Raw genomic sequence first — 26,506 nt, forward strand, 5'->3', positions numbered from 1 at the left:
AGTTTTTCTAGTTTAGAAAACAATTTTCAGTTTCTAAAGTAGCTAGGATCCAAATTTATAGTATTCACACTGATATCTCTTAAAATCTCACTATGCTTCAAAACTCCAGCTGCCTGATTTGATGTGGGGAAGCTGTGATTCAGGATGGAACAATATAGCATTGGGTGGGTGGAGGTGGGCATTGCATAATTAATAACAGAGCCATCCATCCCAGAGTGGCCCCTCTGTGACAATTGGTGTTCTCTACAGCTATATATGAACAGTCTTGTGAAGCCCATAAGTACCAGGGCAAAGACTCTTCAGGACTCTACTACATCGATTCAGATGGAAGTGGACCACTGGGACCAGCTCTGGTGTACTGCAACATGACAGGTATGCTAATAAACTATCCTATAATAGTTAAATTCCTGTAAGGCTTGCTGTGTGTAGCAGCAAATGACTTCCTATTGGCTGCATAGTATCTAGGCTATCTTGAGCTGAGATCAGAATCAGGCATATTTCTGTTTCTAGTTTCAATGCCAGGTGACAGAGCTCCACATACTACTGCAATGTATCCATCTGCATACTATACTAAATGCTATGCAGTGAAAACTGACTAGGCTTACTCTGAGACAGTCATAGTGGTTATCATTTTAAGATGGCTATAGTCAAGCAGGCTGAATTCAAACCATGTCCCTTAAAAGTCACAAATGTAAGAGTAGGTTAAAAAAGTGTAGCAGTACTCTGGCACAGGTTTTGAACTAATGTGCTTTGCCTCTTTTGGAAGTTGTTGTAGTAATTGAACAAAACAAGCTTCAGTATTCCAGACTGGAGCCCAGGACAAAGCAAAACATATAAATTATTATGTCATATGGCTGCAGATAAACATATATATATATGTATATATATATAAACATGCACACACATATGCATTACACATTATGACATACTATAACAAAGATGAGGAAACATACTTTCCATCACAAAAGGAAAATAAATAATTGCCTTACAGTTTGGCTCACAATGAGGTCTGAGAATATTAATTGTAATAGTGGATGATTTTTAAAGATTTTTAAATATCTTAAATTACACCAAATCAAAATCTGTTGCCCAGACTTCTTGGGACTTCTTCCATCTGCACACAAGCATAACAGTCATCGTGGCCTGTAGCATACCCCTTTAAAGTTTAGGCAAAGAAAGTTGGTGCAAGTGGCTCACATAATCCCACCTACTTAGGAGGCTGAGATCTGAGGATCATGGTTCAAAGCCAGCCCAGGCAAAAAAGCCCTGTGAGACTCTTATCTTCAATTAACCACTCAAAAACAGGAAATGGCCTTGTGGTTCAAAGTGGTAGAGCACTGGCCTTGAGCAAAAAGAGCTCAGGGACAATGCCCAGGCCCTGAATTCAAGCCCCATGACTGAAAAAAATAGGTCAGGCAAATAAACATGCAGTTTGGTTTGGTTTGATTAATTGGGATATAAAAACACTAACATCATACATTACAATATCCCCTGGTTTCTGTTTATTATGTCAAATTATATCTGCCTTCCCACATGAGAAAATAGCTCTGGACAGTATAAGAGGCATTTACACAAAAATAAATGGTTGGGTAAAAGAAGAAATATGTCTTTATTTTACATTCTCAGCTATACATACACCCAAAGTCGCCAGCTATTCTTGTGTCTATACCTCTCCCCTACATTTATAGAATGACATAATAGGACAGAATAGTCTAATGTATCATCATATGGCATATTATGAAGTAATAGACATAGTAGACATAATATGACACAACAGTCATTTTATGTGATTTCAAAGCTATCTTAAAGATGCTATTTTTAAGATACATGAAAATAATGTGTTGAAAAATATTAGAGAAACATAATGTCTCTTTCTGAAGGTCTGTTAAATAATAATAATTTAAGGATAAATCCTTCAAATTGTCTTTTTTGAAGATTAGTTTGAAAATTATCTTGAGCATTTTCCATCTCTCCACATGACTACAAGTCTGATAATATTTTAACCATGAAACACATTACACCTGTCACACTGACCGCCAGTCTGTGTGAGCTTGTTTTCACAATTAATGATGTTCCCACATCATTGTTTTTTAATATCACCAACTCTGTAAATAAATGACAAAGTGATATTAGAACTGGTACACTCATAAGCTAGCAAGTTTTCTATCTATCCCTGTTATCTTGGTTCTATTTGATAGAAGAAATCCAGAGGGTACATAGAATAAATAATTATAAACACTAATGCCAGGTTCATTTATTTGTTGTTCTGTGAAACTGTTGTTATATAAATTGCCCAGGAAAAATGTGATTAAAAGAAAATAACCTATGCACTTAAATTTTCTGCAGAACAACAAAGGAGGAGGTAACAATGCTTGATAGAAGATGTCCTCATTACCTTGCTCATGTAACTGTAAACCCTCTGTGCAGTGTTTTTACAATAAAAACATATTAAAAAACAGAAATTCTGATAGCTCCCTTCAGCATCTGTTTTCTAGCACCCTGACAATAAAATGGGCACCAACCTTGATGACTCAGTTTGCACCTGTTCTTATTAGTTTTCATGAGTTTGGTGATACTGCCCTTCATAGGATTCAGTTGGTATTTTTTCCACCACCTCTTGGGTTTTTCCCCGGATCTGTAGCTTCATGGGATACATTAGGACTCTAAGCACCAGTGGGGCTGTTAGATGTGACCCTTGATACATGGTGCAGAAGAGGAACCAGGCAAATATGAGCCTTTTATACCATTATGGTATGAAATGTACTGGGTGGGGTGAGGGATCACAAAAGTCAGTATGGTTTTCTTTTCTTTTGAAGTATGTTTTAATTAAAAAAAATCTTACCCAAAGACCTCCCCATAGGTGATCAATGTAACAGGAGTACATCAAAATCTGTCAGCATATATTTCCAAGTTTTCAGTAGTGGTGGTTATTGCCGGAAATACTTAATGAGATGTATGAATGTCCACATTGTTTCACTGTCCAACTATTAATGTGTTACTATCACCATACTATTCAATATTTATTTTAGCACTGGTACCAGTGGCTCACAAACATAATCTTAGTGAATTAGGAGGCTAATCTTGATCTGAGGATCAAGATTAAAAGCCAGCCCAGGCAGGAAACTTTATGAGAGTTTTACCTCCATTTAACCAGCAGAAAGCTGCAAGCTGTGGCACCATGGTAGAGCACCATTCTTGAGCAAAAAAGCTAAGGGACCATGCTCACACCCTGAGTTCAAGCCCTCCTTTGGGCTCCCTCTGAAAGGGTGGCTATATATGTTAACTCACTACTGAAATGCTTAATTAGCATGAAGCCTTGGTTTGATCTTGAGTTTGATCTTGAGTCCCTTCTACCACAAATACATAATATACATATATAAAAATTTATATATACATATATACATAAAGTTTTACATTACATATGGTTATTTTATAATCAGTAAAATAAAACTAATATATTATAATCAATATATTAATGTAATAAATATATTTATAATAAAATATTATGTAAACAACATAATTATATATAATTATAGAAATATACATCTTATATTTCTATGATATGTTTCTAAATGGATGACATATATAGAAATAGATGATATATTTCCATAATTATCTATTACATAAATAAAATATACAGCATGTAATTTTTGTAATTATATTGGATTCTTTTTTTTTCTGGAGGAAGGACAGTTTTATTATTTTCATGTACAGAGAAATCAACATTGCACGCTTAGCCCAGCTTAGTGGTCAGCTCCTTAGCCTTTGCCTTTTCCAGCCTGGCAATTGCAGCTACAGATTTTGGACCCAGGACATTGCCTCCACAGTGACGACGGATCTCATCATATCTGTCATTGTAATTGGTCCTGATATCCTCCACCAGCGTCACCAGAGATCCTTTGTCTTCTGAGTTAACCTGAGTGAAGGCAACGGTGGTGCCTGTTTTCCTGTAGACGAGATGCTCCAGCCTGGCCTTCCCCTTAATGATGCAGTAGGGAACACCCATCTTGTGGCACAGGGCAGGCAGGAATACAACCAGCTCGATAGGTCCACATCATGTGCAATCACCACAAGCTGGGCCTTCTTGTTCTCCACCAAGGTAATAACCCCTGCTTGAAGGACTAGCAGTTGCTTAGTGGTGACATTTCCTTTGCCAGCAGCTTTCTTCTCAGCTCGGGCCAACAGTCTCTGCTTCTTCTCTTGTTTTGTCTCTGGCCTGTACTTGTGGGCGGGCTTAAGTAACTGTGTAGCTGTCTGGCGGTCCAAGGCCTGGGTAAACTGGTTAATTGCATGGGGCACTTTCAGCTGCTGGCAGAGGCTTGCCCTTTGGCTCTGCAGCTGGATGTAGTGAGGTCCCTTTTGGGTTGGATGCCCTGTCCAATGCCAAAGTTCTTGGGCCTTTTTTCAAACAGAGGATTTACCACCTTCTTGGCCTCCTGCTTCTTCATGACTGCAGGGGCCGGGCCAGTGCCACCTTATCCCCTTGGCCTTCTTTCCTTTGGGCATCTTGGGTGGCTGGAGAAAGCTTATATTGGATTCTTATTCCTTCTATGTATCTGCTATTTATTTGATTATCAAAGACAAATGTTAACCAGGTGAGGATTATGCATATTAAAATATAATCATAACACATTAAAAAAATGCCCTCTTCTAATGTTATGTTATCAAACACATTTCACTAAAAGTAATTCCTACAAAAACATGGCCATGTAAATTTCAGTCAAGAATCACTAATACTAACATTTAAAAACTATACTTATGTTTATTCTACTCTCAAGGATATCTCTTTTTTTGCTTGTTTTGTTTTGGTCAGTCGTGGGACTTGAACTCAGTGCCTGGGTGCTGTCCCTGAGCTTTCTCATTTAAGGCTAGTGCTCTACCACTTGGAGCCAGAGTGCCATTTCCATTTTTCTGGAGGTTAGTTTGGGATAAGAATCTCATGGACTTTCTTGGCTGGGCAGACTTAGAACTGCAATCCTCAGATCTCAGCCTCCTGAGTAGCTAGGATTATAGGTGTGAGCCAACCAGTGCTCAGCTGAGATTTTTTTAAACTAATTCAAGTGAGAGATGTTTGTCTTTTGTATATTTATCTTAGCAATTTCAACCTAGTTTTGATGTCTTTCTTAGTTCTAACTCCATTTCTGCCCACCAGATACTGTGTGGACCTCAGCACAGCACAATGGTTCCCACCTAGTCAGAGTCAAAGGCTTGCAGGGAGATCACCCACAGCCAGTGAGGTTCAAGTACAGGGCCAGCATGGACCAGCTGCAGGCCATAGTCAACCATGCAGATCACTGCCACCAGGAGCTGACTTTCCACTGCAAGAAGCCCGGGCTCTCAGAGCACCATGGTAAGTAATGAGCCTTTGTAGACTCTGCCATTTGTACTCTGAAGAATCTGTGTCGGCACAGGTTCCTGAGACTCCTGTCTCCATAGATCCCAGGTCACAACTGGCAGTTACAGAGATGTTTTTCCATAGGGTGAAGAGCAAGGCCAGTATGTTGCTATTTTTTACTCAAAGTCTGTTCTAAGTCTCATCTGAGCAATAATGATCTCCTTATCAGGCTGCCTTGAGTGAAAAGATTGCTGAACCTGTGGCTTAGTAATGTGAAAGTGGGTATTCAATGAGTCTTTTTCATAGACTGAATGCAATTAGTATCTTAGTACATGCTAATTAAGGAACATATTTGGTACCATACAATTATTTCAGGACTCAATACAAGATAACTCTGTGACAGTTGATTTTTTTTTAGTTCCTGTTGCAAAATATTACTAAGTGTTTTATATTTTCTTTCTTTGAAATTAATCATTTTGCCAGTCAGTATATCCCACTGGTCCTTCTGGTAAACCTTCCTTCTGTGCTCGGGCAGGCTGTGGAGAGAAGTGTTGGGCACTGTCCTCTGAAGTCAAGTTGCACACCAGTCATTTGGCAGCTGTGGCTTTGGGGGGATTATTTAATTTTTCTGAGACTTCACAGTTAACACTGGCCTCACTAGGGCTTGATTGCACAGTGTCTGTACCGTGTGAGAATAAGTGCTGCTTGCTTACAGCTCTTTGGTGGATTGTAGTGCAAGAAGGGTTGGTACGTATTTTTAGCTGATTGCCACCAAATACATGAAAAGAATGTAGTTGGCTCCAGGAGAATAAATACATGCTGGGGAAGCAGTGTGATGTGGCTATCTAACTACAGAAGACAAGGCAGATAGAGCAGTTCTAGAATTATCCACGCAGTCAGGGAAAAAAATAAATTTCCAAGTCCTGGAATGAAACTCATGCATTAGTCTTCTACAGAACAGGGCCCTCTGCTCACATCAGTGAAGAATTTCCCAGAAGGGGCCTTATAATTTCTATTGGTTTACAAGTGATTATTGGATTGATTTTTTTTATGTATTCATTAAAAAAAGAAACATAGTCCCATGGTTTCCCTTATTTGCAATAACTAGTATATGTCTGAAACAAGCAGAAAAGGTCATATAAGTTGGTGTTAGGTGAAATGAACCCCAAGATAAGTATTCAAATGTTTTTTCTTTCATGTGATTGTTTCTAACATATTTACAAGATGATTTCTTTGTTGCTTTGTATGTCCCTCCACCCCAGTATAACCCCTGCTCTCACTGTATTTGATGTTGGTTTAATTTGTGGAGAGGAAGGGCAAAAGCAAATTGTTTAAATAGGGATACAGGTGGACCCATTGCAACAATGAGATATACAAGACGTTATGTCGAAAAATGAACTTTACAACTTTGGTGGGGGGTGGGGGTGGGGAAGGGGTGGGAATGGGGAGGAGAGAGATGGAAAGGGATGCAAAGTTCCTGGGAAACAAAGGAGGAGGCAACAATGCTTGATAAGAAATGTACTCATAAGACCTCCCATGCTCTTGGATAGGCAGACTTAATATACTGCGGGACATCTGGGTTGATTCTATATCTTAGCTACGGTAAATAATTCTTCAATGCACGTAGTTGTGCTGATAACTTTAGTGTGGCTTTGTTTGTGATCATTTGGGTAAATGCTCAGGAATAGGATTTCTGGGTCATAGGGAAGCTCTGTTTAGTCTTTTGAGGAACCTCCATACAACTTCCCAGAGTGTTAAACACTTTTTAAAGGAACAAAATAAGAAGAATTCATTATCTATACATGCACAAGTTATATAAATTTATTTATTTACTTTTATTGATTTTTTTATTGTGAAAATACTGTACAGAGGGGTTACAGTTACATGAGCAAGGTAATGGTTACATTTCTTATCAAGCATTGTTATGTACTGCCACCTGGAGACTTTTCAGCACATATTTAATTTAGATAAATATGTTACACACCAAAATTTTTCTGAAACATTTGTTTGTTTGTTTATTTGGTGTATGTATGTTTGTGTGTGGTGTTTTGGCTTGAACTCAGGGCCTCATGCTCTTGCTCAAAGCTAGCATTCTACCATTTTACACATATTTTCATTTCCAGCTATTTTGCTGGTTAATTAGAGATATATGTCACTTGTCTGCCCAGACTGGCATTGAACTACAATCCTTAGATCTCAATCTCCTAAGTAGCTAAGATTACATACAGGTTGCAAGCTTTTAATTAGAAACCAGATAAGCAACTAGTGTAACCTGATATTTAAAAAATGTTGCACTCATTTACTTTGTGTTACCAGTAGATACAAATGAATGACCAGAACATGGGCATTTACATTTGCAGAAGTAATCCCACCTAGAGCTTTTAGTTTGAGCTTTCATTAGAATGTGCTAATAGGAAAACAGTGTAAGATGGCCTCTGCCTGGGGGGCACATAACTCTGAAAGTTTTAAAGAAAGAGTAGATGGAAATGACACTTAACATTAGGTTTTTTTAAAAAAAGGTTTTATTGTGTAAACATCCCAGATAGTTAGTAGACCAAGATTACAAGAGGAGATTTCACCCAGCAAGACCAGGACCAAGGTTTAACAACCTTTATGTTTTGGTTTTGTAAGTGAAGAAATCTGGGAAGAACCCTTGGACCTAAAATCTTGCTGGTATTAAGGTAACATTTTCAAACTTTTAGCCTCTTCAGGTTTCCTTAACTGCTCATAATTGGGGGGGGTATAATTACAACTGACTAAGGAGGAAGTCATCTGTAACCGCTAAACTCATTGAGGATTGATCATATTGTGGCTGAAGAAAATCCACCAAAGCTGTGTATTCTAGCCATTATGAGTTCTCACATTCTTCAGCTTCTAATTTCTGTCTTTCTAGATTATTTGCTGTACAAATCCTGTAAGTTATCTTGCAAGGAGATACAAAGACTCTTTAATAGAGCTAACGACACTTCGTATCTTTGAAACTGTGTAGGGAAAGATCAGGTCCTTCAAAAAAATCTCTGCCCTTTAAAGAATAAAAGGGAGGAATGTGTTTAAGGTAAACAATGTTAAGTTTATTTAAAGGTGAACAGAGAGACATTGAAGAAAGTAGGAAGAATTAGTAGACTGCTGGAACAGGGAGGGAATATCCCTGTTAGCCAGTGAGGGAAAGCCCAAAGCTTCTTTTTTCCTGCTAGATAGTTTGCCCCTAGTCCCCTCCCTTTTGGGGGATGATGTATTTTTGGTTTGATTTGTTAAGCAGTGGTCACACTATCCAAAGCCTTTCCAACTGGATGTAAGTTTTTGTCTGGTAGGCTTTCCCATCCTGGGCAAAAGTGGGAGAGTTTGCCTTCTACCCTTGCCCTGGGAACTTGGAACCTGAAAGATTATTTGAGCAGGAACGAGAAAGATTATTTATGTCCTCTCTTTGTTTCTTGTCATATGGGCCTGAATCCCGGTTACCTTCTATATCGAACTTCCTAGCTGGGACCAAATACCCATTTCTTACCTTTAAAAGCACTGGATAGTTCTCAATCTACCGAGATAAGGACTAGTGTAGACATAAAAGTGTGCATTTGTGCTGCCACCTCTTCCTTTCCTAGCCACCCCAGCCTCACCACAGAGTGGGGAGTAGTGCCTGTACCGTTGCCTGCTTTTATTTAGGGTGGATCTGGATCCTGTAGAGTTGAAGTAGTTTGCAGGTCTGTGGCCTAATTATGATTGCTCTGAGGAGAAGGGGTGCTAAGGACTAAGATTCACCTAAGGCGCAGAGCACAAAGAAGGCTCATCAGTGTCTTCTCTTTAGTTTATACAGAAGGAGCCAAGCCATTTAGAAGGAGAAAAAGCACAACTATATGTCTAAGCAACTTTTTAGACTCAGTAGAAAATGTGTTTTCACTAATAAGGTGAAAGGAACCCACATTTGCCATTTGCATTTTAATAACATTTTTAATGGTAATTTAGGAACTCAAGATTTTAATTAATTAATTAATTATTTTTTGCCAATCACGGGGCTTGAAGTCAGGCTCTGTGCACTGTCCCTGAGCCTCTTTGTATTGAAGGCTAGCACTCTTCCACTTGAGCCACAGCTCTACTTCTGGCTTTTTCTGAGTAGTTTATTGGAGGTAAGAGTCTCACTGACTTCCTGCCCAGGCTGGCTTCAAATTGTGATCCTCAGATTTCAGACTCCTGTATAGCTAGGATTACAGACAGGTATGAGCCACCAGCACCCAACAAGATTTTAACTTTAATGTATAAATTAATCTTGTTATTAATCCAATGACAATTGCATTATTTCAAAATAATGTAATTGAAAGCCTCAAGTAAAATTTCTAAATAATGTCATGTCTCAATGAGTTAATGACCTCTTGCTCACTCAGTAATTAAAAAACAAACAAACATGGTAATTGATGTCTTAAACTTTTTTTGTTTTTCTGTGCCAGTCCTAGGGCTTGAACTCAAAGCCTAGGCACTGTCTCTGAGCTTCTTTTGCTCAAGGCTTGTGATCTATCACTTGAGTCACAACCCTACCTTCGGCTTTCTTTTTCCTTTTGAGTAATTTATTGTAGGTAAGAACCTTATGGACTTTGCTGCTCCACTGGCTTCAAACCATTGTCTTCATATCTCAGCCTCTAGAGTAGGTGGGATTTACATGTGTGAGCCACCAGTGTCTGACAGTCTTAAATATTTTTAAACACTCAAAAATACCTTAAAAAGTTATCCTGTTACAGAATTAAATATTAGTTTCTATAGTGTTTAAGTAGAATGGAGTAAGGACTGATACTGGGGAGACAGGTGGTGACAGGGATAAAGTAAGTGTCACAAGAAAGAACAAATACAGTAGTGATACTCACTAGACACTATATTGAAAATGAACTATACCACTTGTGGATAGGAATGGGAGGAAAATCTGGGCAAGAACTAGGGAAGGGATGACATTGTCCAAAAAGAAATGTACTCATTGTCTGATTTATGTAATTATAACTGCTATAATAACAATAATATATTATTATACTCTCTCTCTCTATATATATATATATAATAGCTGTCACATTTCTCACCTTTTTGGGGGTCCAGTCCTAGGGTTGAACTCAGGGCTTGGGCACTGTCCCTGAGCTTCTTTTGTTCAAGGCAAGCACTCTACTACTAAGCCACATTCCCAGGCCCACATTTCTCACTTTTGTCTTTCAGGTGGATCCCCAGTGACTTGGTGGGTTGGAACCAATGAGACACATACGTATTCTCTCCCCAATGCTCAAAACTGCACTTGTGGATTAGAGGGCAACTGCATTGACCCCCAGTATCACTGCAACTGTGATGCCGATCAGAATGAATGGTGATTTCCACATGATTTTCCTGTACAAACTGTAATTTTCTTAACACTTTGCAGTTAGGTATTTTAATAGCTCCAACATTACAATCTTTCATGTTTCCATATGAATTTCAAGATTGATTTATCTGTTTCTGTGAAGAATTACACTGAAATATTTTGTGGGCACTGCATTGAATCTCTACATTGCTTATTCAGTAGATTTAGTCATTTTTTGTTATATTAATTCTGCAATCTGGGAGCATGGGATATCTTTCTATCTTATGGTATCCTCAAGATTTAAGTTTTTGTTGTAGAGGTCTTTTACTTCCTTTGGAATTTATTTTTTATCTTTATTTTTGGAATTTAATGTTTAGGCTTTTCTTTCCCAGTCTGTTGGTGTATTAAAAATACTACCGATTTTTAAATTAACTAACTAACTAACTAACTAACTAACTAATTAATTAATTTTTGACAGTCCTGGGTCTTGGGCTAAGGGCCTGAGAACTGCTCAAGGCTAGCACTCTGACAGTTGAGCCACAGTACCATTTCTGGGTTTTTCTGTTTATGTGGTACCGAGGAATTGAACTTTGGGCTTCATGCATGTTAGGCAAGCACTGCAGCACTAAGCCAAATTCCCAGCCCCCTCTCCACCCTCCCCTCATTACTGATTTTTATATGCTGCTGCATTGCCATAGAAATTTGTTAGATCCCAGACATTTTTGATGGAATCTTTAATGTCCTTACGTATAGAATTGTGTCATTTGCAATAGGGACAATTTCACTTATTAATTCTTAGGTGAATCCCTTTTATTTATTTTCTCTTTCTGCCCTAATCTTTATTATTCCTTTTCTGTCTGCTAGTTTTGGATTTGGCTAGTTCTCCTTTTTTCTAGGGGTTTGAAGTGTATCACTAGGCTATTTATTTGAGATACTGCTTTTTTTTTTACAATTAAATTTTTATGTAGGCATTCATAATTCTAAATTTTCCTCTTAGCACTACCTTTGCTGTGTGACAATGGTTCTAGTAGGTTTTGTTCTCATTTTCACTAGATACTATATAACTTTTGGATTTCATCTTTTTTCTTTAATGAACCACTCATAATTCAACAAAGTATTGTTCGGTCTTTGAATATATTTTATGGTTTTATTTGCTGTTAAGTTCCAGTTTTATTCCATTGTGTTCTGATAAAATAGAGTTATTTTAATTTTCTTGCATTTTGTACAACTTGTTTTGTGTCATGTGATCTAATTTTGAGAAAATTCCATGGACTGGTGAGAAGAGTGTGTGTTGTGTAGCTACTGGTAAAAATGCTCTGTCCATATCTGTCAAGTGCATTTGGCCTATGTCACTTAATTCTGAAATTTCTTTTTTGATTTTTGTTGGGAAGGTCTGGGTGACCTATCTTTCAGTGAGAGTGATGTATCAACTACTTCTACTATTTAAGATTTGGTTGAGCTGACATTTGAAACATATATTAGCAATCATTATTTCTTTTTGATTAGTAACATTTTTAGTATTTGATAATATGAAATTATCTTATTTGTCTCTTCTGAGTAATAAGTGTTTCTACCCAGCATCTGTGTTACGTAGGTAACTGGCACACCCAGAAGCAGTCGCCTCCCCCTCCTGCTAGGTCACATACTGGCCTGCCTCTGGCCTTCCATCTGACCCTAGGCTGGTCCCAGGCCCTGAGGTCACTTCCAGATCCAGTGTGGCCACACCTTTCCCCCACCTAGCCACACCTCTTCCTGTCCCTGGCTTAGATAAGGGATGGGGGGGGCACTATCACTCCTTTGGGCCATACACTGTGGGGGAAGCAGTTTGGTAAATAAACTTCTTTTCCTGCCTGCATACTATGTGGTGTTCTCTTTGTTGGCTACCTAATGAAACCTACCTATTTGATATATCTTCCATACCTTCTGAGCTTTGTCAGTCCGGTAGATGTCTCCCATCTCTGGGCTTCTGGTTTGCGTCTGAAGTTCAGTGGTGTTTATTCATATCACTACTCTGGGACCTAGACTGCCTGAGGGCGGCCTGAGTGCCATCTTCTGTGGCTGATTACATCCTGGACCCTGGATAGCTGCTGAGATAGGGTGGAGCAGGCCCCTTTCCACTGTGTTGTACAGTGTTCTTTGGGGGTCCAGTGGTGACAGGGATGTGCACCAGTCACAGGGATGTGTTTGGGGTTTCTTCTCTCCTGTACTGCGTTAGAGACACAACAAGTAATGCTCCTCACCCACTCAGTCCTAGGCCTATTCCAGGTGTGTGAGCCTTTGGTCACTCACTTTGCCAAGAGTCCTTCATGGAGAATTGTGTTTGCTTGTACCTAGTAGGCTGGGTGGTGTTCTTTGGGTTCTGGCCATCACAGGGATGTGTGTGATTCACAGGGAAGTGTACGAAGCTCCCTCTTGCTCCATATTACACTTGAGTCCACAGCCTTGAAGGAATGGTTTTTTCCCAATTCCAAACAGTCCCAGGTGTGCAAGCCTTTGGTCAGGTGGCTTTACTAAAATCTTCTTAGGAGCGGTTGTGTTACTTGTACTCGTTGTGCTAGGCAGTGGCTTTTGGGGTCAGGCAGTCAGGCACATTTGCCAGCCACAGGGATATCTGCCCATTTCCCTCTTTACTCTAACTTGCCATGAGTGATTTTTTCCCCCCACGATTCTGGGCTAGTCTCAGTGTACAGGCTTTTGGTCAGCTTGCTCTGCTGGGAGTTGATTGTAGGCAGCTGTATTGTTCACTTGTACTCACTGAGTTGAACAGTGTTCTTGGGAATCTGGCAGGTGTAGAGTATCTTGTTGTCTCTTTGTTATCTAAGATTCAATATTTAACTTTCTTTTCTCCAGTCACTCACTGTCTTTCACGTTTTTCCTGGTATCCTCACCTGGTTTACTAACTTTCTTGTTTCTTTGTAGACACTTGCCTGCATGTTTATTTCTGGTTTGTGGAGACACAGAAAGGTGATGCACCTACTTTCCTTAAAATACACTTTTGCAAACTTGTCATCCACTGTTCAACAAAGCAGAACTCAAAAATCTTTACAAGAGTTGCTATCATCTGGATGTTTTTGTGACTGCAATGCAGTAATATAATTTTCAATGAAGAGAATTTCAGGGAATGTAATAATTGTTAAATGATTGAAAATAAACTTTGAATAATTGGTGGCTTTCTATGAAGAACATGCTACTATGAGAAATATTCTAAAACCCATTGCCATGCCAGACTTTAATAAAAATTGTGAAATGTGTTTATGGGAATTTAAGAAGACCTACGCATAAATCTCCTTTCTTGCAAAGACAGCTAAGACACCTCAGATTCTTTCTTTGACTTCATGTAATTCCACACAAATGCCAACCATTTGATTGTAGGTTTTTGTTGTTGTTTTGTTTTATTTTTGTTCCAATGCTAAGGCTTCTCCTCAGGACCTGAGCACAATCCCCTGAGCTTTTTCATAGAAGGCTAGAACTCTACCACTTGAACTTCAGGTCCTCTTCAGGCTTTTTGGTGATTAATTGGAAAAAAGTCTCATGGACTTTCCTGCCTGGGCTGTCTTTAAACTGAGATCCTCAGATCTCAGCTGCCTAATTAGCCAGGATTACAGGTGTGAGCCACTGGTACCCAGCTGTTTGTGTTTTTCTTATTAAATTGGTGTCAAAATTCACATGGAAAAACAATGGGGACTAAGTGGCAAAGACAGTTCTAAAGGTGGCAGTGAGGCAGGGAGAGGAGACATTGGATATCAAAATGTGTTTTGCCATAGTAATAAATGCTTTATGGCTTTAACCAGGGATGAGCAAACAGAACAATGAAATTCAACCAAGAACTTTGTCTGTCAAAACACATAGTTCATGTTTTCAGCCACTCTGTCACAAGAAAACTTATAAATTGTAAACTTGATACAGCATGTTTTCCTTTGTAGCTTTCATGACAGTCCAAAGTGGGGAAAGTCATCATTTACCAAAAGAAGTTCACTGAAAAACAATGAATTATAGAAATTGATTTTAGAGCACTGAGGACTCTTAAAAGGAGATTTGGAAAGTTGGTTGCTGAATATTTGAATGAGTCTGGTTACCACGGCAATTAATAGTCTCCCTAAAATAGGGTTACATTTAGCAAACCTCTTACATTTAGCAAAGGTGGTACAAACAGTACAACCCTGAAGGCTATTGCCATACATGTTTTAGCACATAGTGCATTCATTATGATTTGCTTATTTAATCTCAGGGTTCTGAATCCATAATTAATGCTGAAGGCAGAATGAGAGTGTCATTTTTCTTACCTAACAAGGTATAGCTCTTAAATAATTCCTTAGAATTCAAGGATCCCTAATGACAATGAATACACTTTTATTCTTCCTCTAAAATCTTTTTTTTTCAGTCGAAATCACAATCACAAGAATTAAGATAAGTAATATTTACAAATAGTTTGCTACTTAACACTAGAAATTAATTTGCTATGTAATAAATGTATGCAAATCCAGACTGACCTTTTCTATCATCTAATGGGCAGGTTGCTGCCCACTTATTCCAAACAAAGTCTGATATTTATGTATTTATGATAATCTGCTTTTGCTATTCTGATAGCAGCAATCTTAGGGATTTACCAAAGCTACATCATTTTATTCAACCTTATATGTTAAACTAATCCATTTAAGAAACCCACATTCATCTCATCCTTTTCATAGTTTACCACATATTCTACCAGTTACTTTATTGAAATTTTTGAACAGGATAAAGATCTTAGGAATTTTAATTTTTATGACACTTAAAGAGAATTGAATGACTACTTTTTTTTTTTGTCGGTCGTGGGACTTGACCTTTGGGCCTGGGCGCTGTCCCTGTGCTCTTCAGCTCAAGGTGAGTGCTCTACCATTGAGCCACAGCGCCACTTCCAGTTTTCCAGTGGTTTATTGGAGATAAGAGTCTCATGGACTTTCCTGCCTGGGCTGGCTTTGAATCACGATCTTCAGATCTCAGCTTCCTGAGTAGTTAGGATTATAGGTGTGAGCCACCGGCCTCTGGCTTTGACTACTTATTTTGATTTGTCATTTTAAAGTTTCAGGTTGAGCCATATTAAATTGTTAATTCTTTTTTTTTTCCTTGTGAAAGCTACATTTTTCTTCCTTTCTATTATTTATTGGTGGTACTGTTTTTTGAGCTTAGGATCTCCTACTTGCTAGGCAGGTATTCTACTTAAAATTGCATTCTAAGTCCTTTTAGTTTTAACTGTTTTTTCAGATGTGGACTTGGTTTTTTGGGCCAGGCCAGCCTTAGACTGTGATCCTCTTATCTTTGTCTCCCAACTAGTGAGGGTGACAGGCTCACACCACCAGGCTTGGCAATGAAAGCTCCATTTTCATATGCTTCAGCCTTTATATACTAGATTAAGTGGTGACTTTGCAGTTGTTAGAAATTTAGACTTAATAATTTTGCTGGGCACTGGTGGCTCATGCCTGTAATCCCAGATACTCAGGAGGGTGAAGTATGATGGTTGCAGTTTGAAGCCAGCCCGGGCAGGAAAGTCCGTGAGATTCTTATCTCCAATAAACCACTCGGAAACTGCAAGTGGAGTTTTGGCTCAAGTAGAGTTCTATTCTTGAGGGGAAAAAAGCTCAGAATAGCATCTAGTCCTTAATTAAAGCCCCAGGATCCCAGGATCCCCACTTTTCCCCACAGGTGGTAATAGTCATTGAAAAATTAAGCCCAATGCACTACCCACCTGTTAATTTTAAGTTCATTATACCATGTCTTCCCCTTTTTGAATCTGTGCTTTGTTATTTGTTTTAAAATTTATGATCTCAACATATAAGTGAATGCCTAGTAACCACAACAGAAATTCCCAAAACCTTTGTACAGAATCATTTCCATTCTCCCTATCCCTTAGACATCAATTTCAAGACCTTCAGCAGAGAATAACAATCTCTACTGGTAGTATTTTTCCAATGCACACAGGAAAAGATGAATAATAACTAAGTACAAAATAAAACAAATTATTCTATAATCAACGTTATATGATTCTGGCCCTTGTCTAATAATATATTTAGACTAGGATTACCATGAAGCACAAAAATGCAGGAAGTGAAAACAAGAATAAGGGGATGCCTATGATAAAATTTTGAGAATTGAAAACCCTAAATCTTGTCAGCCGTGTTTCTTTCTGTTTTGTTTTTAATTTTGTTTTGAGGTGAATTTCTCCTTCATGTACAATGCATGGAGGCTTGCATATGTGCAAGTAAGACTTGAATGTGTCAATGTTTCATGAAAGTTACAAGTAGTAAACTACTTAAGTGCATTGGAAATGTAATCTCGCACCTGCACTTGTGAGCATGTTTCTGTAGCTGTTCACTTCCCTCTTAGTGGCCAGGTGCACAAGCAGTGACTTTGGGTCCTCAGATGAGCTCATATAGTCAGTGACTATGTGTGCGACCTCCTCTTAAATATTGATAAAAGGCTCTTTATCATGTTTGATTCAGAATAACGTCAAGGTAGCTATATTTGTTTCCTAGGACCAGTGACACAGTAGTTCTTTCCCATAAGGAACACCTACCGGTCACTCAGATTGTGATGACAGACACAGACAGACCACACTATGAAGCCGCTTATTCCTTGGGGCCTCTGCTCTGCCAAGGGGACAGTAAGTATGGCAAGAAGAACACCCTTGATGCCAATGAATGTGTGTCAGTGTTTCATGAGAAATTTACTTGCACAGGTTCATAGAATTGCCATCTGAGGAATTCATATTTCATTAGGTATATGTTAACTTAGAAAAGAAGAAATGTGTTTAATTACAACTGAGAAAAAAAGTTAGCTAATTCACATTACCTCTGGGTGAAGGCTAATTTCTATAGTAGTTACCTATATCAACAGGTATATAACTAGAGGCTTGATCTGAAATATCATTTGGCTTGCATAGGTAAGTAACTCTTATCTTTAGTGATTTGAAGAAGGAATGTTTTGAACTTCAGAAAGTTTTCATAGTTCAGAATATTTGTACATTCATTATGAAAAATCATAGATATGGGAATCAAGCATTAAGTTCATTTACATAAATATGTTTTATATACTCATTTCTATAAATATATTTATATATTCCTATAGATTTATATAATTTATACTAAATATAAAAGACCTTATATGTATTACAAATCATTTATAGTTCACATATTCTGTATACATATGCCTGAAGATAGTCTAATACAATGGATTTAATGTGTTTGCCTTTTGACCACAACCTTCCATATGAGGCCAGGTGTGGAATTTTCTACTTATGGCATCCTTTCAAGATGCAGAAAGTTTACAAATTTTCATCTCTTCAGATTTCAGATTTGAATAAGGAATATTCAATTTGTACAGATCTAATATGTACTAATTACAAAGCATGTTGCTGTGTGTTAAGATGCCCCAATCAGAGGACATTGAGAGTATAACCCACTAGGTATTTCTATTCATAAATGCCTCCTAGACATTCTGAGTGTTTACACAGGAAATTTTAATGATTCTACTCCCTTATGTAAAATAAAATAAAAACATTCCTTCTTCTGGTACCTGTAAAAAAAACTCTAGCTTCTCTCTTCTGGCCACGAATGTGATTTCGTGATGCTGCTAAATCCAAAGGTTAGTTCTCAATTTTTCTCCTTGTTGATTAGTTAGGAACCCTGGACTCCTCCCAAGATTTGCTTCTGTCCTCTTCAGCTGTTATCTCACAAATCCCATTCCACTTCTTCCCATCATCATCTTGCTAGCAGGATGGTATGGGCACCTGGGCACTCTCCTTATCAGTGCTACGGCTTCAAATACCACCTGAAGGCCAATGACCCCACATTTATACTTCCAGATCAATGAGGAAGCTCATTGCCCAATGGATAAGAAACTTCTTATATTTTGTTAGGCATTTCAAACTCAAATGATAAAAACATGAAAGAAATAAACAAAAGCAACCTTCTCCAATTCAGTACATGGCAACTCTGTCCTTCCTTCCTCCTTAATCACACTTGCCATCTCACAATTCATATTTAATTCATCAGCAAATGCTGTGGCTTCAACTCCAAAAACAGACCTGGCTCTGGAGATTTGGCTCAAGTGGTGGAACACTTGTTAACAAGAGTGAAAACATGAGTGCTACCAAAGAAACAGAAAGCAAAACAAAAATAGACCTAGAATCTGGCTGTGTCTCACAGCTTCATTACCATCTTGTCTGAATTGTTGTGCTGAACTAGAACTAGACTGTGGGCCAATGCTGTTGCCCACTCCACTCAGCATACTTGGCAATAGAAGTTCTATTATGTCAGTCCACTGACCCTAACCCTACACTGGCATGGACTTCAGAGAAGAGCAATCAAAGTGTAATGTTCACCAAAACCTTGGTGGCCATGCTGACCTCTGAGTCAGGCTGTTCCTAGTGGGGACTATGAAACCACACTCCTTCTGGGGGTGTTAAACCAGATGTCACGTCAGTAGGAAATGCTGGCACTTTTGACCATAGTATGTGGTTAGTCAAAATACAGCAGAACAGCTGATCTTACCTTGACTGATTAGCACATGGACATGCACACTCTCCTTCTGATGTAACAATGAGGACCACAGCTCCGCTTCTGAATAAATGAACAGAACACATGCTCCTATCTCTCTCCCACTGACAGCCCCAGTGAGACCTGGTCAGGAGGCAGGGGGGTATTGCTCCAGGACCAAAGCACAAATCTCACAGGCTTTTAGCTAAAATATACATAGCCATATCTATGGAAAGAGATAAAGGGGAGTATATGTTGTTGGGATTTTTACATACCACCAGAAATACTTAAAAGACAGATTCTAGGGCTGGAAAGGTGGTTCAGTGGTAGAGTGCTTGCCTTACATGAGGCCTTGGGTTTGATTTCTCGGCACCAAATAAGCAGAACGAGCTGGAAGTGGTGCTGTGGCTCAAGTGGTAGAGTGCTAGCCTTGACCTCAAGAGCTCAGGGACAGCACCCAGGTCCAGAATACAGGTCCCACAACCAACAACAACAACAAAAAGACAGATTCTAAGCATAGACTGTAAAGGTGATTAAATATGTTGTGATGATGGAAAGTCAACAGATAAATAACCATAAACTAAAAGAGAATACCAGAAATATTTAATCTAGATGTAGGCATATGGTGGCACAGAAAAATAAAATTGGCATGGATCAAACAGGGATTTTTGGTAAATCACCATGGTGTTATTTATAAGCGACTCACATTAAATAAACAAAGCACAATTTATCGAAAATGGCAAAAATAGAATAACTCAAATACAATTGGAAGAATTATAAGTCTGTATTAAAATCTTTATTTCAGAGCAAAGGGAGCTAAAATATGTATATATATGCATATATATATATATATATATATATATATATATAGACAGAGAACACTACATAATGACAATATATCCATACACCAAGACGAGAAAATAATCTTGTTTGTATGGTTATAACAATGTCAAAATAGATAAATATGTGTATAATATTGGCAGAAAAGAAAGGAGTAACAGACTAGTATGTAGAAAGATAAAATTCAATACTTTTTTCTCTCTAACATAGAAAATCAGCAAAGGTTTTGAAATGCCTTATCTACATAAAATTGATTTAAATATCATAATTTAAATGATTATGATAACCAATTCAGTGTAAAATTTGTAATAAAATTCTTAGCAAACTAGGAATAGAATGGAAAATTTTAATCCAATGAAAAGAATCTATTAAAAAATGTAGTTTTGCTGGCACTAGTGGCTTATGCCTATAATCCTAGCTACTTCTGTGGCTGAGTTTTGAGGATTGCTGTTGAAGCCACCCTGGGCAGAAAAGTCCATGAGAATCTTATCTCCAATTAATTGCAAAGATCAGAAATTGAGCTATGGTTCAAGTGGTACAGCACTAGCCTTGAGCAAAAAAGCTCAGGGACAGTGCCCAGGCCCTGAGTTCATACCCCAGGACTTGCACACACACACACACACACACACACACATGCACACAATACACTCACACACACACACATTTTATTTCCAATGAAACAAATGAATATGGATTGGAAAATGAGAAACCTTTGTTCACAGGTGTATATATATTTGCCTATACAGAAGTCCAAACACACACACACACACATGTACACACATGTGTATACATGCATACATACATTCAAACTACTGAGTTGTAACATAACTGGTGTAATATCTGTAAAACGCTGAAGGAAAGAATCAAGAAAACATAAATGACATAAATGACACACTGTATGCATGGATAGAAATCTCATTGGAAAAATGGCAGTTCTTTCCAACTGAGCAAACAATCAAAGAGAAATAAGAATGCCCCAGAAGTACATAAACAGATATTCTATGACATTAATTGTGACATGAGGCAAACTAAAACTGCTATGTGATACTACTACAAAGCAAGAAGGAAGGAAAGAAGGAAGGAAGGAAGGAAGGAAGGAAGGAAGGAAAGAAAGGAGGGAGAGAGGGAGGGAGAGAGGAAAGAAAGGAGGGAGAGAGGGAGGGAGAGAGGGAGGGAGAGAGGGAGGGAGGGAGGGAGGAAGGAAGAAAGGAAGGAAGGAAGGAAGGAAGGAAAGAAAGGAGGGAGAGAGGGAGGAAGAGAGGGAGGGAGGGATAGAGGGTGGAAAGAAGGAAGGGAGGAAAAAGAGAAGGAAATAAAGCACACAAGAGGAAGAGTAAGTGGTGAAGGAAGTATAAAACAAGTGAGTCTCTTGTATATCATGGATAGAAGTGAAAAATCCTCCAGTCACTCTAGAAAACCGATTGACAGTTTTGTGTAGTTAAACATAGCTACTATAGGATCCAGAAATTGTGCTCTAGGGTATCTGTTGTTTAGCAAATGAAAATTTATGTTCATGTAAAAACCTATATGGAAATGGTTATGATAGTTCTGTGTAGAGTTATTGGAGCCAGGAACAAGGTCGTAAGATTTCTAGTGTGGACAGTGTAGTGTGTGTCAGATGACAAGGTTAGTAGTGAGAAGTGGATATTATAGATGCATCCATGTGTGCAAACCTCAAAAGGTGCATGACACCACTTATGCTTCGAGAAAGGCAACTATAGCAATGGGAGAATTGCTGGGACTAGAGGATGAGTTAGGGAGATAGCAAGAAGGAGAGTCTGGGGTGATGGAGCTTCTCTTTCTCCCAATTTTGTAATGTTTACACAAACCATTGCATATGTCAAGATTCATAACTTTACTTCTGAAGTCATTTTTACTCTATAACTTAAAAATTAAACTACTTTTTGAAAATACTATCATTTCCATAGTGACTAATCCTCTACTTAGCTGCACACATGTCTAAAATCTTAATCATCAAAGGAGTCATCATTTGGACATTCATGTCATGGCTACATGTTCAGAAGAACCTCATAAAGAAGGCTTGCATAGACAAGTAATTCATTAAGAGTGAAAACAAATACTAGAAATATGAAGTCTAGTTGCTCTTTGTTTTATTTTTCTCATTTGTCTCTTTTTTTTGTTTGGTTGTAAACAGATTCATTTTGGAATTCAGCCTCCTTCAATACTGAGATTTCATATCTTCATTTTCCTACCTTCCGTGGGGAGCTCAGTGCTGATCTGTCCTTCTTTTTTAAGACAACAGCTTCCTCAGGGGTGTTTGTCGAGAACCTGGGGATCACAGACTTCATCAGGCTGGAGCTGCATGGTGAGTTGTCCATGCTGGGGAGAGTTGTGAGGTATTCAGTCATAAGCAACAAACTCTTTAGTAGTCTTATTTATAATTTTACTGTGTACTTCCGTATCAGTCTTACTTTTATTAATACAAGAATTGTGTGATTTTTGTCACCTTCAGTAATATGTTAGTTAACTTTACATCATGAAAACAAAATACCTGAGGCAATTGACTTCTAAGAAGTTTATTTTGGTTTATGGCTCTGGAGTTTCCACTGCAAGATATAGGAAACCCCCTATATTTTGACCCCTGGGGAGTGGCCCATGGTGGTGGCTGTGTGTGTTCACCAGTCAGGAAACAGAGAAACAAAAGTCTCCTTCATGAGCATCCCCCCAGTGACTTAAAAATCTTACCCTCTACTATATCCCCCAGAGGTTCCACTACTACCCAGTAGATCCATTCTGGGGACCAGGCCTTTATAACATAGTCCTTGGAGGAACACTTATCTGACCACAACAAATAGTGAGACAAATTCATGAAACACAGGACAGTCTATGCCAGTTAAGTGCTACCTCAATTCTATATGCAGAGAGGGAGATAAGACAGACTAATAAAACTACTAATTGTTTACTAAATTAGAAAATTATTTGCTTGAATATACAAGTTGCATATGTGATGTGAAATTTAATTCCTGACTGTCAAAATTTCATGTTTCTGAATGATATAGGACTGGGGCTGGGAAGGTGGCTCAGTGGTAAAGTGCTTTCCTCACATGCATGAGGCCCTGGGTTCGATTCTCACCACCACATAAACAGAAAAGGTGAGAAGTGGCACTGTGGCTCAAGTGGTAGAGCACTAGCCTCGAGCTGAAGAGCTCAGGAACTGCACCCAGGCCTATAGTTCAAGTCCCACCCATGACTGACCAAAAATGATATAAAATTTGAAATATACAATTGAACTGTTAAATAGAATCACGTGTCCATATGAAGCCAGATAACATACTAGTTTTCGTGTGTGTCCAAATATCTCTCAGAGCTTCACAAGGCAAACAGTAAATACTGAAGATGGATGTCGCTAAGTTTAGTTTTAGTTTTTCACCTCCAGAGTAGAAATGTATTTGGCCTTCCTAGCCAACTCCCGGCAGCATTCTCCTATAATGCTCTTCTTCCTAATGAGCAGGCTCTGATGCCGCATTCCAGTTCACTCAGCGTGAAATGTTCTCCCCTCTAAAGTTAACTGAGCAGCTGTCCATTTCCAGCTCCTGAGGAAGTAGTCTTTTCCTTTGATGTGGGGAATGGACCTTGTGAAGTCACCGTGCAGTCACCCACTCCCCTTAATGACAACCGATGGCACCATGTGAGGGCCGAGAGAAATGTGAAAGAAGCCACACTCCGAGTGGACCAGCTCCCTCAGAAGGTGCAGCCTGCCCCAGCAGACGGACCTGTCCGCTTGCAGCTCAGCAGCCAGCTCTTTGTGGGTAAGTGTTTATCACTGTTGGTTTATCACTGAGCTGTACTGAGAGCAGAAAGGGATCTTGAGAAAAAAAATGCAGCTCAGAAGCAATGGCAAGCAATGATGATGGCCACTGTGGCTTTGTCACAGGTTCCAGACGAAGGTTTGTGAAGTTTCCTTCTAGAAGTAGAGTCGCTCCACTCAGGGCCTTTGACTTCGATCACAGAATAAGAATTTTTGGATAGGCCACAATGGCAAGAAAACGTGGTGGTGCTTTATTGAGTTAGTCAGCAGTAGGAAAGCAGAAAGGCAGAGACACTAGCAGATAGAGTGTGGGTGTGCAAAAGGAGACACACTGTGCATTTTGACATAGGAATATATATCATATATATGACATTAATATATGATATATGTTATATATTAATATATGTCATACATATATGATAAAGTCAGGGTCTGACTTAAAGTTATGCTAGGCAAGTGTTTATGTTTACTCCTAAGCATTTGGTGTTACACTTTTATTATTTGAGTTCTGGATCCCTATGAGTGACTATCTCTTTAACTTTTGACCAGTATGTTTGGGCATCCCTTCCAAGAAAGAATGCATTCTTCAAAATAGATGTTCATCCTTGAGATTCAGAAACAGTGTATCTAGAAGCAAAGAAGAGAGTGCTTCTAAATGCACTGTTGGTTTCTGAATTCCTTGCTGCCTTTTTAAAAATCTTATTTTATTGTAAAGATGCTGTACAGAGGGGTTACAGTTACATGAGTAAGGTAATGAACACATTTCTTGTTGAGGATTGTTGCTCCTATCTTTGTTTTTCTCCTACTATCCCTTCCCTTTACCATGCTTCATTTTCCCTAATCTATCTTGCTCCACACCATTGACAAGAGGCACCATATTTAATATTTATTACTTCTTTCCACAGATGTTGCAGTACCCAATTTATTGGTGAAAAACAATGTTATGCAGCCTTAGAAAGATCACTTCCCTTGTCAAAAGAAAGCCAGCGAGGACAGAAACCCATACCTGTGTTGAGTCTTTTCCAAATTTGCCCTTAGTGCCCAAGACAACTCACATTAATTTCAGCTACTACTCACCAGGAACTGTTTTATGTTAACAGCCTCTTGTATGCATTTCTCCAGTTATGCTCCTCACTGAAGTTGGTAGATCTGCCTTAAATTGCGGGCAGAGTCCTCCAGTGCTCCCTCCGAAAGAGGAGAGCCGGTCACATGCAGAAGCAGCCTACTGTGCCTGGCTCTGTCAGGATGTCCACTGTCCAGCTTCTGGCCATCTCTGCTCACATTTGCTGTGTTCACAGCTGGGTCTGGCTTCTTTTCTCTCCCAACTACTCTTTAAAAATCACCATTCTGCTGGGCACCAGTGGCTCATGCCGGTAATTGTAGCTACTTAGAAGGTTTAGAGCTGAAGATTGCAGTTCAAAGTCAGTCTGACAAGAAATCCCAGGAGACTCTTACCTTCACTAAACTACTTAAGAAAGTCAGAAGTAGAGCTATAGCTCAAGTGGTAGAGTGCTAACCTTGAGCAAAAAGAAATTCAGGGACAGAGCCCAGGGTCCTGAGGACCAACACTCAACTGTCTCTCTCTCTCTCTCTCTCTCTCTCTCTCTCTCTCTCTCTCTCTCTCTCTCTCTCTCTCTCTCTCTCTCTCTCTCTCTCTCTGTCTCTCTCTCTCTCACACACACACACACATATCACCATTCTTGGTAATAGATGTCTTCCTTTTAAATTATTTGTTGTTTTAGTACTGGTTTTTGTCTCCAGATGAAAAAAAATGTTTTGTTTTGCTGCCTTACTTTTCAAGTTATTTGATTCTAATGTGGTTCTAATTTGGCAACTAGGCAGGTCAATGAAATTAGCTCTCACTAGGTCATTCTGACATATTTAAAGGATGTCCAAGTCAGAAATAAAATATAAATCACAAATTAGCTCATGGTCTGTTTAGCCTAAAGATGCCATAATGCAAAAGAACTCGAATGAATTCATGTGTGCATAGGTGAGTGGCCCATGGCTTCAGAACACCCAGCTTCAAGTGCAGCTAGCTCTTACTCTGATATAAATTTCAGTTTAGATCATCAAACCTCTGTTCAATTGAAATAGTTTTATTTTCTGATTTATAATCCTGAGAATAAATGAGTAGGGTTTCTAGGAGCAAAGTTGGTATGGAAATCTGCCTTAGTATTAAAAGCATTCCTATTGGGTAAGGTTTCTAAAGTCTGAGAGACTAGTTGAAAATTCTGATTTTGGAGTCTGTACTCCAAATCTTTGAATCCCTGGATGAGCCCAAATCTGTGGTTTTCAACACATTTTCCTAAATACAGCAGTGTCCCCATGGTTGAGAACTGTTGTCTTAGGCTCACATGGGTAGAAACAAAAACACAAAGGTATCAGTGATTTTTAATTTGTTCTTTACAAAGAAAAAGTATAAAACATTTAAAATATAGCTAGAAATGTTTTGAGTACATTTACTAAGTTCAACTTTAAGAACACATTTTTTGTTAATATTTAATTTAATGCTGTTACATTCTGTATGTATGTATATATGTGTGTATGTATGTATGTATGTGTGTGTATGTGTGTATGTATGTGTGTATGTGTGTATGTATGTATGTATGTATGTATGTATGTATGTATGTATGTATGTATGTATGTATGTATGTATGTATGTATGTATTGTGATAGCATCTCACTATGTAGCCTTATCTGGCCCCTAACTTGTGTTCCCCTGCCTTTTCCTCCTGAGTACGAGG

At 38.6% G+C, this 26,506-nt stretch overlaps 1 protein-coding gene and 1 pseudogene across 2 annotated transcripts in view; one reads left to right on the top strand and one right to left on the bottom strand.

Moving 5' to 3' along the window:
- LOC138836936 (contactin-associated protein-like 3) overlaps positions 1-26,506 on the top strand; it is a 185,144-nt gene that overhangs the window by 128,495 nt on the left and 30,143 nt on the right. The window contains exons 12-17 of the mRNA XM_070035639.1: positions 250-372; positions 5,153-5,350; positions 10,523-10,667; positions 17,150-17,277; positions 22,146-22,316; positions 23,542-23,760. Of these exons, the coding sequence (XP_069891740.1) occupies positions 250-372; positions 5,153-5,350; positions 10,523-10,667; positions 17,150-17,277; positions 22,146-22,316; positions 23,542-23,760 (984 nt within the window). The remainder of the gene's footprint in view (positions 1-249; positions 373-5,152; positions 5,351-10,522; positions 10,668-17,149; positions 17,278-22,145; positions 22,317-23,541; positions 23,761-26,506) is intronic.
- Positions 3,734-4,512, bottom strand: LOC138836942 (large ribosomal subunit protein eL8 pseudogene; annotated as a pseudogene). The gene has a single exon (XR_011375122.1). The product of XR_011375122.1 is annotated as a large ribosomal subunit protein eL8 pseudogene (transcript).

The sequence above is a fragment of the Dipodomys merriami genome, unplaced genomic scaffold (assembly GCF_024711535.1).
Source record: "Dipodomys merriami isolate MVZ:Mamm:240054 unplaced genomic scaffold, mDipMer1.0.p SCAF_26, whole genome shotgun sequence".
NCBI lineage: Eukaryota > Metazoa > Chordata > Mammalia > Rodentia > Heteromyidae > Dipodomys > Dipodomys merriami.